The sequence below is a fragment of the Cloeon dipterum genome, chromosome 1, assembly GCF_949628265.1.
Source record: "Cloeon dipterum chromosome 1, ieCloDipt1.1, whole genome shotgun sequence".
NCBI lineage: Eukaryota > Metazoa > Arthropoda > Insecta > Ephemeroptera > Baetidae > Cloeon > Cloeon dipterum.
The window spans coordinates 39,922,474-39,937,421 of record NC_088786.1 but is presented as its reverse complement, the minus strand read 5'-3'; the positions used below and the strand labels follow the sequence as shown (position 1 = coordinate 39,937,421).

The 14,948-nt window shown below is 36.2% G+C and overlaps 2 protein-coding genes across 2 annotated transcripts; one reads left to right on the top strand and one right to left on the bottom strand.

The window, feature by feature from the left end:
* Positions 1–1,306: 1,306 nt before the first annotated feature.
* LOC135943021 (zinc finger protein 679-like) lies at positions 1,307–2,375 on the top strand. The gene is made up of 3 exons (XM_065489414.1): positions 1,307–1,368; positions 1,418–1,585; positions 1,649–2,375. The coding sequence occupies exons 1-3, from the start codon at positions 1,307–1,309 to the stop codon at positions 2,373–2,375; spliced, it is 957 nt and encodes a 318-aa protein (XP_065345486.1).
* Positions 2,376–6,215: 3,840 nt separating this feature from the next.
* On the bottom strand, positions 6,216–14,748 carry LOC135943013 (uncharacterized). The gene is made up of 4 exons (XM_065489402.1): positions 14,703–14,748; positions 14,632–14,647; positions 7,711–8,155; positions 6,216–7,256 (listed from the first exon to the last, which is right to left on the bottom strand). Exons 1-4 carry the CDS (start codon positions 14,746–14,748, stop codon positions 6,990–6,992), a joined length of 774 nt encoding a protein of 257 aa, XP_065345474.1. The 3' UTR covers positions 6,216–6,989.
* Positions 14,749–14,948: the final 200 nt, after the last annotated feature.

Sequence of the window (14,948 nt, the reverse complement as noted above, 5' to 3'; positions counted from 1 at the left end):
TGGTTAGATGCCGTGATCTGGAGTTGGCAATAGTTGTAAAATCACAAAATGAGTTGGAGCAACATAAAAAAAAATCACATTTTTAATAAATTATGATAAAATAATCCAAATATTATCTTGACTATTTTAAGATAAAACAAGGTGATGTATATTTTAAATAAGTATATTTTTGTACCTAATTTTTAAATTTGAATTTGTCTTTATATTATATTGTATCATATCAGGGTATTGAAGCTATCTGATTTTTAGTACAACCGAAGATAGAAAAAGATTAGTGTATAACAAAGGAAAACCTTCGCTGCATGAAGACTTCCATATCACAAAATTCCCCCTAGGCCATAACATAAATTCCATCCGGTATTCTCAAAGAGTGAAAAATTTCTTTTGACATCACCAAAAAATTCTAGAGAAGAGAAAAATAGAAATATTTGTTTTTACCATCTCGAATGTTGCTCATTGTCGTCGAAGAAATAGGATCAGGTGGACGCTCATCACGATCGCTGAAGGAGAAGAAAAACCTCATAAAGCGACAAAGTATTCAATTTTTCGATAATTTCTCCAATTGCCAATCCTTTGTTTCTCGTAGCCTTTGTGCTATCAAATTTCAATGGTCACATTTTTGATAATTAAAAATTATTGTGCTCCTTAGCCAATTTTGAGTTTACTTTTAAATCAGCTCTTGTTCGCTGAAAAATTTTAGGAATTTTTTATTATCTTTCAAGGCAAATTAATTTAAGATGAATTATTGAATACAGTCGGGCTATATACTATATATATATTACTTGCTGTTATAATAATTCTTTATTCTGTTCAGCTCTGATTACGTATCGATGTTTGTCAAATTCGAATAATATTATAGAATACATGATTTTTTTACTAGCGGTTGATCACAAATTTTGATTATTCCTCGTTGTGTGTATATCATGCCAATTAAATATTGGAATTCATAATTTTCTTAAATAAACGCAATTAATTTTCATGCATACAAGCCAAATATCGTTTTTATCTACTTTTCAAATACACGGAAAGTGTTAAATTTCAAAATTTATATGAATAATAAATCAATTTTAAGGAAAATAAATTATTTTATCTAAATCCCCTGGAATGAATTTTTTAAATATCTCTTGAAAATATTTCCTTTGATAAATAATGAATGTTTATTTATTTCTATTACCATAGGTTTTCTACGTACAAAAAAGAAAATATCGTGAATCTTTCGCATTCCTCTTCTTCAATTGGACGCTTTCTTCCCTCTTGATTGTTCGAGTTTGTGTTCGCTTTGGAGTAAGAATCCTTTCTGCTCCTAATGTCTCACGAAAAAGAAACGTCAGGCGAAGCCTTCTTTCCAGTTCCTCTAGAAGAAAACAGGTACAAAATTACTTTATAAAATTATGTAAGTTAATATTTTTTATTGTAGCCCTCATGCCGGAACAGATGAATTTCGGCAAGAAGAGGGAGATCAAAATGAAGATCTCTTGCAGGTGTTGATGCAATTCCTGGAATCTGAGCAAGTTCTCGACCTTCCATGCGCGGAAACTGATACGAAAAGCAGTGAACTCGTTCAAATTCCACAAGAAAAAGAAAGGTGCCAATTTTAATTCTTTTTTCAATTTATAAAAGAATTTCTAATTCTGTAATTGGATAACAGTCACGAGGCAGAAAATGATGGATTGCTGATGCTGGGAGATATGGTCGAACAAAAAGGTCTCTTCCAGGAAATTAATCAATTCCTGAATCTCGAGGAAGTATTCCAAGTTCATAGCGCGGAAATACTGAACAATGAGCAAGATTCCACTTCAGGAAAACCGTCAGGAGAAAACAAAGACCTGAATATGAAGGGAAACATTGATCGTGGAAAGGAGGATATCCATGAGGCGGAAGAAGAGAGAAAAACTTCTACTCCTTCCAAAACTGGATCAAATGACATAAAAAAACAAGACAAAAGATGCAAATGCTGCGAATGCAACAAGGTGTATCTCAATATTTTCGACCACAACCAGAGGAAGCACAATGGAAAGTTGGAAAAGTGCACCATCTCTGGTTGCAAGGAATATTTTGCCTCTGTTCAAAAGAGAATCGAGCACGAGCAACGGGAGCATTCGGAAAGAAAGAAATTCTGCTGCCAATTTTGCCATTACTCGGCAGAGCAGAAGAGTGACTTGAAAAGACATGTTCGAGTGAAGCATTCGGAGAAGAAAATCAGATGTGGACAGCAGAAGTGTGGCAACATGTTTGCTTCGGAGGCAGATTTGAAAAGGCATATCAAGATGTATCACAAAATGGAAAAATGTCTCAAATGTGGTAGAGAAATGAGCCTTGGTGCAATTTATAAGCACAACCGGTATGGAAGATGTCCTGGAACTGTAGCAAAGTGATAGACTTACTTGAAGAAACATTTTTTAGTGTTTTAAGAATTCATAGATTTTATTTTATATCTCTAAACATACATATAAATTTTCCATACTTCTGACCAGCGTAACGACATGCTGATGTAATACTTCGCAAACAATTGTCAAGTAAGAAGTTAATGACAATCAATAACCACAATACGAGTTTCTTCCAATAGAAATTTAATTGAAATGAATTTAAAGTCTGACGACGGTTGTTGGCCTGTAAAACAAATAAACTAATAAAATAGAAGCCCGTAATAAAGCCAATAACTTGAACCAAAATTCATTTTATTTTTTCACACCGTTAAAACAAGAGAAATAAAACCATTTCCATTTGCAATCTGATCATCTGATCGCTGCCGCTTGCATTTAATTTTCATTCATTTTCAAAAGATATAGATAAATTAACTTGACTTGGATAAAATCTGATTGTGTTGGATTAATCTTGAGCAGTATTTTTTCTAATTATCAAGCGATATAAATTAAAAAAACATAGTTTTCAGCGCTCATAATATTTTTTACCCATTAAAATTCAGTAAGGGATTAAAAGGAGTATAAAAGGATAAGCATTCCCTAAAACATTTGAATTGCCAGGGGAGGTAAAGACGAGTCTAGCGGTAGTTGAATTCTGCAATTTTGGTGATGGATTGCGACTGGCAATAATTGCAAAAACGTGAAAATTACGAAAATTTTCGATATTTTCATATTTTTTGGCAACGTCAAATATCAGGTTCAGAATTGCATAAACTACCCATCATTAGACACATCTTAATATACCCTAAAAAGGTGATGGGTAAAAGAAATTGGCACCATCCTCCCTTTCCACCCCCTCGCAAAAATTATCGCAGCAAAATGTACCCAGAGCATTCTTGCAAGGGGTTTTATATTATTTTAATAATTATTGGGGGAAAAGCACCCCTTAAATCCCATTTGTTGCTTAAGGGGAGGTCGAGGTGAAATCAAAAGGTATTCAATTTTTGCAATTCTGGTGATTAGAATCCGAGATTTTTGGTTGGAGTTGGCAATAATAGCTAAAAGTCAAAAATCTATATGAGTTGGCGCAACCTCGAAAAAAATATTTAATATTTTTAGATAAAAGCAGGCGATGTGCGTTTTAATTTATAAATTTTTGTACTGCATTTTAACAAGTTGAATTTTTCTGTATTGTATTTTTGTAATTTTTTGAAAATGCAATTTACTCTATACAGACGAGTCAGACGACTGCTCAATTCCAACGATATGAAACCTTCACTCTGTTATTGTGCTTTAATGAACAAGATGTGATATTTTATGTCATATATTTATCAGAGAATTAAAACTTCTGAAAAATCGGTTGTATATAAATTAGTATTTTTCTAAGAAGCATGAGAATTTCACGATATCGCACTCTCTGATTTAGAGCGCAAACGAAAAGAGAAAATGATTTGAATATAACAAAATAAAACATTCCTACTTCTCACAAAACCCCATGGGCTACAACATAGATTCCGTCCTTTCATATTTTTGTGAGGTATTTTAATAAATTTCTTGTGACATCACCACTAAATTCTAGGAAGAAGAAAAATAGAAATATCGTTTGCTATCTCAAATGCTGCTCATTGTCACCCAAGAAAGAGGATCAGGTGGACGTGCGCATCGCGAGATCGTTGAAGGGGAAGAAAAATCTCATAGAGTGACGAGTAATCAAGTTTTTTAAATATTTCTCCAATTTCTATTCCTTTTTTAATCATTTATGGGTGAAGCCATTCATGTGTGCTAGAAAATATCTATTTTGTGAAATTTTAGTTTTTAAATTAACTTCCAGCACAGTGTGAGTCTATGCTTTTAAATTAACAATTTCGACAGCAAATTGTAAGAATTTTTCCTATATTTCAATGCTAATTAATTTAGGACGAATATTCAACAGTCTCTTGAGAATTAATTTAAATTATTATGCGTTGAGTTCAATTAATTTTTCGTGCTACATTTGGACTTTTTATCCAATTTGAATTATTTCTCAAGGCATCTTTTTCACATTTTTATTTTAATGTTAAATCACCGCGCAATTTCAAATTAATCCTCGTTGAATTTTTATCCGCAGGTAAATATTGAAATTCAAAATTCTTTTTAATAAATCCATTTTTGCAAGTTCTTTTATCAATGTCCCCGCATGAGTGAATGTTTCTATTTTTAAATATTTCACGAGAATTTTTTCTTTTGGAATTTCTTTTAAGAAAAGTGAATTTTTATTTATTTAACATATTTTTCTAAAAAATGAAAGGCAAATATCGTGAATATTTCTCATTGCTCTTCTTAAATAGGAGATCGATTTCTCTCGTCTTTGATTGTTGGAGTTTGAGCTAGTTTGGAGAAAGAATTCTTTCTGCTGAAATGTCTCTCAACGAAGAATCGTCCAGCGAAGCTTTTTCCCCCGTTTCAATGGAAGTAAACAGGTAGAAAATTTATGTTTGAAATTTGGTTGATTTTCAATTTGATTGTAGCCCTGAGGCCAGAACAGAGGGATTTAGGCAAGAAGGAGTGGATCAAAATGGAGATCTCTTGCCAGAATTAATGGAATTTCTGCTAGAAACCGAAATTCCATGGGTGGAAATTGATGTTACAAGCATTGAGTTTGCTGCTATTCCACCAGAAAATGAGAGGTGATATATTTATTTTTATTGTGAAAAGAATTTCTTATTTTCTATTTTGATGTCAGCACTGAGGCCAAAATCGATGATGGTTTGCTAATGCTAGAAGAGCTGGATCGAAATGAACTTTTTCCTGAAATCAACCAATTCCTGGGATTCGAGGAGGAACTCCAAAATCAATTCGCTGAAACAACGAACAGTGAGCAAGATCCGACTCCGGAACCGTCATCAGGAGAAAACCAAGACTCGAATTTGAAGGAAAACAATGGTCGTGGAAAGGAGGAATTTCAAAAAATGGAATTAAAACGGAAATCTTCTGCTCCCTCTAAAACTGGATCAAATGACATAAGAAAACAAGACCACAGTGGCAAATGCTGCGAATGCAACAAGGTGTATATCCGTTTGTTGCAACACAACCAGAAGAAGCACAATGGAAAGTTGAAAAAGTGCACCACTTCTGGTTGCAGGAAATATTTCGCCTCAGTTCAAAAGAGAATCGAGCACGAGCAACAGGAGCATCAGGAACGAAAGGAATTCCAGTGCCAATTTTGCCATTACTCGGCAGAGCAGAAGAGTGACTTGAAAAGACATGTTCGAGTGAAGCATTCGAAGAAGAAAATCAAATGTGGACAGCAGAAGTGTGGCAACATGTTTGCTTCGGAGGCAGATTTGAAAAGGCATATCAAGATGTGTCACAAACTGGAAAAATGTCCCACTTGTGGTAAAGAAAACAGTCTTGCTGCAATGTATGAGCACAAACGGTATGGAAGATGTCGTGGAAAAGTTGTAACATATTAACATTCGTAGTGTTAGAAACTGTTAAAGATTTTAGTTCGTACCTCGACACAAATTGATAAATCTTCTATTTCGGCGTAACGAGACATGCTGATGTAATATTTCGCAAACAATTCTCAAATAAGATGCTATAATTAAGGACAATTAATACCCAAAAGAATTCATACGTAGAAAATGAATTTTGAAATTGACGACGGTTGTTGAGCGCTGTAAAACAAATAAAGTAATAAAATAAACGGCCCCGTAAAGAAGCCCAATAACACGAACAAAATTTATTTTATTTTATCCACTCCGCAACTAGACTGGTACCAATGCAGAGAAGCAGTTAAGTAAATTCTAAAATTGATATGAATCGCTTCGATGCATAGAATTTTTCATTTGTGTGAATAATAATAACTTTTTTGATTTAGTTTGTTTTTAAATTATTTTTATTGGTATTTACAGGTTGGTAAATGATCCTGTCGGAATACACTTTTCAGCTCAAAATAGCATTTTCAACAACATGCAAAAACATAATTATCTTTATCTGCGATGCCACTTTGAGTGAACTGCTTGGTAAAATACGATTTCCATAAACTCGCGTATCTCCTAATTAACATTGCAATTTGATTATTTAATATTCTCTCGAAATATTAACGCAATCTTTTCAAAATACAATTAACTCGCTCGAGAGTTAGTCTCGTAACAGGAATGGAAAGAAATCTGCGATCAGAGAGGAACTAAAATTACGCTTAGCTTTTATCAAACAGGTGAGTGTTGTGTTTAAATTAATGGCAAATACAGAGCTCGCGTTCGTTATCATTCCAAGCGACGAGAGAGAGGGAAAAAAATAAAAATTATGTGTCAGTTTCAACGAACAGAGAGCCTTCGGAATGTTACAGATTGAGTTAAACAAAAACAAAAGCGGATGTGATGCGAATTTTCTCCTAAATAAATCAGTGCTGGGGATTTAATTCAGAATGACAAAAAATTACCTGAATAAAAATATCCAAGAGTTTCTTCCTTTGAAATTTAAAGAAATTTCTGAATTTCTGCTGCTTTCTTTACTCGAAAACAATTTAAAAATGAAATTCAGAGCGAATTTAGCCCTTAAAATCACCAAAAATAAGTGCCGAGCACTGATTAACGAGAAGAAATCGCATCAAATCGTGGCAAAAAGCTGGAGCCATTGCGTAGTTCAACTTCTGGCCGGCGGAGGGCTGCGGTACTTGGCCCGGATGTGCAGGAAGCCTTCGCTGGGCGAGGCGGGCGTCGAGTGTCTGCTGCTGTTGGACAGGCCGAGCCGGTTGATGCCGCTCGAGCGGCTGTTGGTGCGCGAGTTGCCCGCCGACGAGTCGCCGCGGCCCAGCACGCGCACCTGGCACGGGTCGTGCCGCTCCAGGAAATGCTCCAGCGTGTCCCACCCGCCGCCCACGCGCACCATCATGTGCCTCCCCTTCAGCAGCTGCAATTTACGGGTGGTTTAATTATTAAAAACAGTCAATTTGATCGTTAAACTTAATATTTTTGCTAAAAATGTGGTTTTTTATAATTTTAAAAATAATTTTAACATTTTTGTACGTTTCAATCGATTCCTGGGGGTTGAAAAAGGGGGTTGAAACTATTTTTTCGTTTTAAAAATGTTTTTTGACGTGCGAGAAGCAGCGCAAAGCAAAACGCACGTTGCTTTGGCGCGCAAAACGTTTGAATCTTAAAATCGCTACTGCGCATGCGTTCCCCTCTGACGTCACAGCTGTCCCAGCTGCCAAGAAGCATTGCTGTGACGTCAGAGGGATGATGCATGCGCACTACCAACCAAAATATTCAAATGTTTTGCGCACCGAAAACCGTTTTTCGAGCTGAAAAATTAATTTCGACCCTGAGGAATTTTTAAAACAGAAAAAAACCCTGAAACTCACTCTGACGTAGACGTTGCGTCCAGCAATGTTGTACTTTCCTCCGCCCAGGCGTCTGACCTTGAGCTTGTCGGCGCATTTGGGGTTTTTGCCGTCGGCGTCCGGTGCTGCACCGGCCTCGTCCTCGCATCGGCACTGCCTGCGGGCCTCCCTGGCGGCCTGCTCGACCTTGCGGTCCAGCTCGGTGATGCCCTTGGAGGAGGTGGGCGTGCGGTCCTCGCTGGGCGTGCGGCTGCGCGGCTTGCGCAGGCTTGGAATGCGCGTGCGGCTGGTGGCCCTGACCGCCGACGCCGACGTCGACGCCGACACGTCCGGCTCGGCGCTGTCCTCCAGCACCGGCAGCGTCGCCCGCCACGCGTCCGGTTCGTCGTCTTCTTCGCCGCCGCTGCCGGGACGAGACCAGCGCCCGCTGCTGTTCGGAGACCCCAAAGACATCACAGACGACGAACTGGAAAGATGTTTTTGGGGTTAAAATCAGATTTTTTATTTTTTGAATAAATTGCTTTGAACAAGAGAACTTTTTGATAGAACTGAACTTAAAACGCTGAAAAAAATATTAAAAAATTGAGCCTCCAGAACATTTTTTACCCATCAATATTCAACAAGGTTTGGAAAGGGGTAGGGGTAATCATCCCTTAATGCCTTTGAATGATCAGAGGAAGTTGAGACGAGTCAAACGGTAGGTATTTGTTGCAATTCTGATGGTTAGAACCCGAGATTTGGAGTTTGCAATAATTGCAAAAAACGCAAAAATCACGAATTTTCCGGCTTTTTCGTATTTTGCAAAATATATTGCAGCATAATGTACTCGGAAGCATTTTTCCATGGGTTTTAAAATATTTTAGCAAATAGTGGGTGGGGGTAGGCTCCCCCTAAACCCTTCAGCTTGCTAGGGGAGGTTAAGACGAGTCAAATGGTGGGTATTTATGCAATTCTGAGGGTAAGAACTCAAGATTGGGAGTTGGCAATAGTTGCAAAAACGTTAAAATCACGAATTTTTCGGCTTTTTGCGTATTTTGCAAACTCAAAATCTCGAGTTCTAAAAATTACACACTTTTAGAAACATCTCAATCTACCCTGAAAAGCTTAAGGGTTACAGGGGTGCTTACTTTCCACCCTATTCAACCCACTCGCAAATTAGAAAAAATGTAGTTTTTAGCATTTTTTAGTGGGTTTCAAAATATTTTAACAATTAGTACGCAGGGGTAAGCACCCCTTTAACCCTTTAGCTGGTTGATGGAGGTTGGGATGAGACGAATGGGGGTTAATTTTTGCAATTCTGGTGGTTAGAACCCGAGATTTGTTGTAGGCAATAATTAGAAAAACACGAAAATCTCGAATTTTTCGATTTTTTTCGTACTTTGCAAACTCAAAATCTCGAGTTTTAATTATCTGAATTGCAAAAACTACCCACCGTTAGACACATCTCAACCTACTCTGAAGAACTGAACAGTTTACGGGGTTCTAACTCTCCACCCCTTTCAACCCCTAGGCAAAATTTCTCGCAAAAAAATGTACCCAGGAGCATTTTTCCGAGTGTTTTAAAATATTTTAACAATTAATGGGTGGGGGTAGGAAGTGCCTAGACAATTTAGTTTGCTAGCGGAGGTTGAGACAAGTCGAACGGTGGTTAATTTTTGCTATTCTGGTGGTTAGATGCCGAGATTTGGAGTTGGCAATAGTTGCAAAAACACGAAATTTTCGACATTTTCGTAATTTACAAACTCCGATTCTCGGGTTCCAATTTTCAGAATTGCAAAATTTACCCACCGTCAAACACATCTTAACCTACATTGTAAAGCTGAAAGGTTTAAGGGGTGCAATAACTGCAATATCTCCGCACCCTTTTAAAACCCTATCGCAATGAATCTCGGAAAAAATGTACTCTGGGCATATTCCGCGTGGTTTTAAATTATTTTAACAATTAGTAAGAGGGTAAAAGCTCCCTTTTAAACCCTCTACCTGGTCACGGCGGAAGGTCGAGACGAGTCGAACGGTTGTTAATTTTTGCAATTCTGGTGGTTAGATGCCGTGATCTGGAGTTGGCAATAGTTGTAAAAACACAAAATGAGTTGGAGCAACCTCAAAAAATATCACATTTGTAAAAAATTACGATTAAATAATACAAATATTATCTTGACTATTTTAAGATAAAAGCAGGCGATCTATATTTTAAATAAGTATATTTTTGTGCTTCATTTTTACATTTAAATTTTTCCCTATATTGTATTATATCATATCAAAGGTATTGAAGCTATCTGAATTTTAGTACAAACGAATATAGAAAAAAATTTGTGTATAACAAAATTAAACCTTCGCTGCATGAAGACTTCCAAATCACAAAATTCTCCCCAGGCCATAACAAAAATTCCATCCGGTATTCTCAAAGAGTGAAAAATTTGTTTTTACCATCTCGAATGTTGCTCATTGTCGTCGAAGAAATAGGTTCAGGTGGACGCTCATCACGATCGCTGAAGGTGAGGGAAAACCTCATAGAGCGACAAGTATTCAATTTTTCGATAATTTCTCCAATTTCCAATCCTTTGTTTCTCGTAGCCTTTGTGCTATCAAATTTCAATGGTCACATTCTAGATAATTAAAAATTAATGTATACTCTGCTTTAGCCAATTGTATCCAAGCGTACTTTTAAATCAGCTGTTATTCGCTGGAAAATTTAAGGAATTTTTTATTATCTTTCATGCGAATTAATTAAGGACGAATTATTGAATACAGTCAAGCTATAAAATACTGCTGTTACTTGCTCTTATTATAATTCTTCATTCTCTGATTACTTATCGATTTTTGTCAAATTCGAATAATATTATAGAATACATGATTTTTTTATTAGCGGTTGTTGATCACAAATTTTGATTATTCCTCGTTGTGGTTTTATCATGCCAATTAAATATTCGAATTCATAATTTTCTTAAATAAACGCAAGTAATTTTCATGCATACAAGCCAAATATCGTTTTTACCTGCTTTTCCAAACCACGGAAAGTGTTAAATTTCAAAATTTATATTTATAATGAATCCATTTTAAGTAAGATAAATTATTTTATCTAAATCCCCTGGAATGAATTTTTTAAATATCTCTCGAAAATATTTCCTTTGAAAAATAATTAATTTTCATTTATTTTTAAGACCAGGTTTTCTACGTACAGAAAAGAAAATATCGTGAATCTCTCGCATTCCTTTTCTTCAATTGGACGATTTCTTCCCTCTTGATTGTGCGAGTTTGTGTTCGCTTTGGAGTAAGAATCCTTTCTGCTCCAAATGTCTCACGAAAAAGAAACGTCAGACAAAGCCTTCTTTCCAGTTCCTCTAGAAGAAAACAGGTACAAAATTACTTTATAAAATTATGTAAGTTAATATTTTTTATTGTAGCCGTCATGCCGGAAGAGGTGAATTTCGGCAAGAAGAGGGAGATCAAAATGAAGATCTCTTGCAGGTGTTGATGCAATTCCTGGAATCTGAGCAAGTTCTCGACCTTCCATGCGCGGAAACTGCTGATATGAAAAGCAGTGAACTCGTTCAAATTCCACAAGAAAAAGAAAGGTGCCAATTTTAATTTTTTTTTCGATTTATAAAAGAATTTCTAATTTTGTAATTGGAAAACAGTCATGAGGCCGAAAATGATGGATTGCTGATGCTGGGAGATATGGTTGAACAAAAAGATCTCTTCCAGGAGAATAATCAATTCCTGAATCTCGAGGAAGTATTCCAAGTTCATAGCGCGGAAATACTGAACAATGAGCAAGATTCCACTTCAAGACAACCGTCAGGAGAAAACAAAGACCTGAATATGAAGGAAAACATTGATCGTGGAAAGAAGGATATCCAAGAGATGGAAGAAGAGAGCAAATCTTCTACTCCTTCCAAAACTGGATCAAATGACTTAAAAAAACCAGACCGTAGTGGCAAATGCTGGGAATGCAACAAAGTGTATCTCTATATGTTCGATCACAACCAGAGGAAGCACAATGGAAAGTTGGAAAAGTGTACCGCATTAGGTTGCAAGGAATATTTCGCCTCAGTTCAAAAGAGAATCGAGCACGAGCAACAGGAACATCAGGAACGAAAGAAATTCCAGTGCCAATTTTGCCATTACTCGGCAGTGCAGAAGGGTAACTTGAAATCTCATGTTCTTCTGAAGCATTCGGAGAAGAAAGTCAGATGTGGACAGCGGAAGTGTGGCAAGATGTTTGCTTCAGAGGCAAATTTGAAAACTCATGTCAAGATGATTCACAAAATGGAAAAATGCCCGACTTGTGATAGAAAAATGAGCCGGAATGCAATGAATTTACACAACTTGTATGGAAGATGTCCTGGAGCGGCAGCAAAGTGATTGACTTGAAGACAAATTTTCTTAGTGTTTAAGATTTATAGATTTTAGTTCATTCCTCGGAACATACAAATATACTATCCTTGCTTCTGACCATGCAGCGTAACAAATGCTTGTAATATTCGCAAACCATTCTCAAATAAGATATGTTTGTGACAGTCAATACCAACAAGAAAATAAATGTAAAGTTTGACGACGGTTGTTGGCCTGTAAAACAAATAAAATAAGCCTCGTATAAAAGGAGCCAATAACTTGAACCCAAATTGTTTTATTTAATATAAATTTTAAGTTAAATATGAGAATAAAAGCTTTCAAATTTTCGTTCTGATCATCTGATCGCGGCCGCATACGTTTCGTTCATTTTCTTTCATCCAAACGGTTCGTACAAGTCTTCGCTCCCGCTATGAAATTTCGGAAATTTCAAAGTCGCAAATGGAAGCTTTTGTTTGATTAATCGCACCTCTGCAGCTTACAACTGCTCGTAAAAAAATCTTTCCACCATCCACCCCTTTCTTCCCCCTTCGAAAAAATTATAACTTATATAACAACGGAAATCCTTTCACTTCATGAGAAGTTCCTTATCACAAAATTCCCCCCAGGCCATAACATAAATTCCATCCGCTTTTCATATTATTAAGGTATTTTCAAAGAGTTAAACATAAATCTTTTAACATTACCAAACAATTCCAGACAAGAAACAAAATAAAAATATCGTTTGCCATCTCGAATGCTGCTCATTGTCGTCAAAGAAAGAGCATCATCAGGTTGACGTGCGCATTTTACGATCGTTGAAGGGGAAGAAAAACCTACCCATAAAGCGACGAGTAATCAAATTTTCTATTTAACTTTCCACGATATCTAATCTCAAATCGTCGTCTGTTCGGTTGCAATCAAAATAAGAGAGTGTGCGATTACATAAAATGTATGTCTCTTAGAAAAATAGTAAATTATATATGCAACCAATTTTTCAAAAACTATAAATATGATACACATCATATTCGTTGATAAGAACTTTCCAGAAAGTAGGTTTCATATCGTTGAAATTATGCAGTCATCCTATGTATATTGAGTTAGTTACATTTTCCAAAAATCTCAAAAATACAATACAGAAAAATAATTTAAAATGAAAGAATTCAGTACAAAAATAATTTTTTTATTTATAGTGCTTTATAATTTAAATTAATCAGATTTTTTCCTAGTCAAATTAATTGACATATATTTTTCCTTTTTCCAAATGAATGAGAATAAATTGCAAGCGGCAGCGATCATGTGATCACATGATCAGATCACAGATAGAAATGGTTTCATTTCTCATGTTTTAACGGTGTGAATAAAATAAAAAGAATTTTGGTTCAAGTTATTGGCTTTATTACGGGATTATATTTGATTAGTTTATTTGTTTTACAGGCCAACAACCGTCGTTAAACTTTAAATTGAATTCAATTAAATTTCTATACGAAGAAACTCTTATTGCGGGTATTGATTTTCATTAACGTCTTTTTTGACCATTGTTTGCGAATTATTACATCAGCATGTCGTTACGCTGGTCAGAAGTATGGAGAATTTATATGTATGTTTCGAGATATGAAATAAAATCTATGAATTCTTAAAACTAAGAAAATGTTTCCTCAAGTAAATCTATCACTTTGCTACAGTTCCAGGACATCTTCCATACCGATTGTGATCATACAAACCATGATAGCTCATTTCCCTGCCACACGTGGGACATTTTACCATTTTGTGATACTTCCTGATATGCTTCTTCAAATCTCTTTCTGAAGCAAACATCTTGCCACACTTCTGCTGTCCACATCTGATTTTCTTCTCCGAATGCATAGTAAGAACATGTCTATTCAAGTCTGTCTTCCACCCTGTCGAGTAATGGCAAAATTGGCATTGGAATTGCTTTCGTTCCTGATGCTCCTTTTGCTCGTGCTCGATTCTCTTTTGAACTGAGGCGAAATATTTCTTGCAATCAAGTGAGGCGGTGCACTTTTTTAACTCTCCATTGTGCGTGTAACTGGAGTGTTTGAAAACTTCGAGATACATCTTGTTGCATTCGCAGCATTTGCCTCTTTTGTTTTGTTTTACACTGCCGTTTGATCCAGTTCTAAAAGGAGTAGAAGATTTTGTCTGTAATTCCACTTCTTGGATTTCGTCCTTTCCACGCCCATTGTTTTCCTTCAGATTCAAGTCTTTGTTTTCTCCTGATGAAGGTTCCAGAATGGGATCTTGTTCATTGTTCATTGTTTTAGCGCACTGAATTTGGAATGCTTCCTCGATATCCTGGAATTGGTTAATTTCCTTTTGTTCAATCTCTTTTAGAAACAGTAAACCGTCATCGATTTTGGCTTCAGAGCTGATTCCAATTAGAAAATTAGCAATACTTTCCAAAATGAAATCAAATTAAATTAATTACCTCGTTTTTTCTAGTGGAATTTGATCAAGCTCATTGCATGTTATATCAATTTCCGGCGCGCTTGGAATTTTGATTCCTTGCTCGCGCTCCAGAATTTCAATAATGTCGTGCCAGAGAAGTTCATTATTTTGATCACTCCCTGCTTCTTGCCAAAATCCTACTGTTCTGTCTTCATGGCTGCAATCAAATAGAAAATATACCAAATTTAAATTTTCAATTGGCAAATTTTTACCTGTTTTCTTCTTGTGGAACTGGATAAAAGGCTTCGCCGGCCGCATCTTCGTTGAGAGACATGTCAGCAGATAGAGTTCTATCCCTAAACTAACACAAAACTCGAACAATCAAGACGGGGGAGAAATCGTCCAATTCACCAGTTGCATAAACCCTAAGTGTTCGAAGCCGTCAACAGATGGCGCCACCGAAGACTTTTGATGTTAAGGCACTTCCGCTACGATTTCAGACTCAATCTAGCTACTGT

What these genes read in the sequence shown, in the direction of transcription:
- LOC135943021 (XM_065489414.1), top strand. Translation starts at nt 1,307, where the DNA reads ATGTCTCACGAAAAAGAAACGTCAGGCGAAGCCTTCTTTCCAGTTCCT. An exon ending in GTTCCTCTAGAAGAAAACAG is followed by an intron (nt 1,369 to 1,417) that starts GTACAAAATTAC and finishes TTTTTATTGTAG; the next exon opens with CCCTCATGCCGGAACAGATG. An exon ending in ATTCCACAAGAAAAAGAAAG is followed by an intron (nt 1,586 to 1,648) that starts GTGCCAATTTTA and finishes ATTGGATAACAG; the next exon opens with TCACGAGGCAGAAAATGATG.
- LOC135943013 (XM_065489402.1), bottom strand. Translation starts at nt 14,748, where the DNA reads ATGCGGCCGGCGAAGCCTTTTATCCAGTTCCACAAGAAGAAAACAG. An exon ending in GACGCAACGTCTACGTCAGA is followed by an intron (nt 7,257 to 7,710) that starts GTGAGTTTCAGG and finishes CGTAAATTGCAG; the next exon opens with CTGCTGAAGGGGAGGCACAT.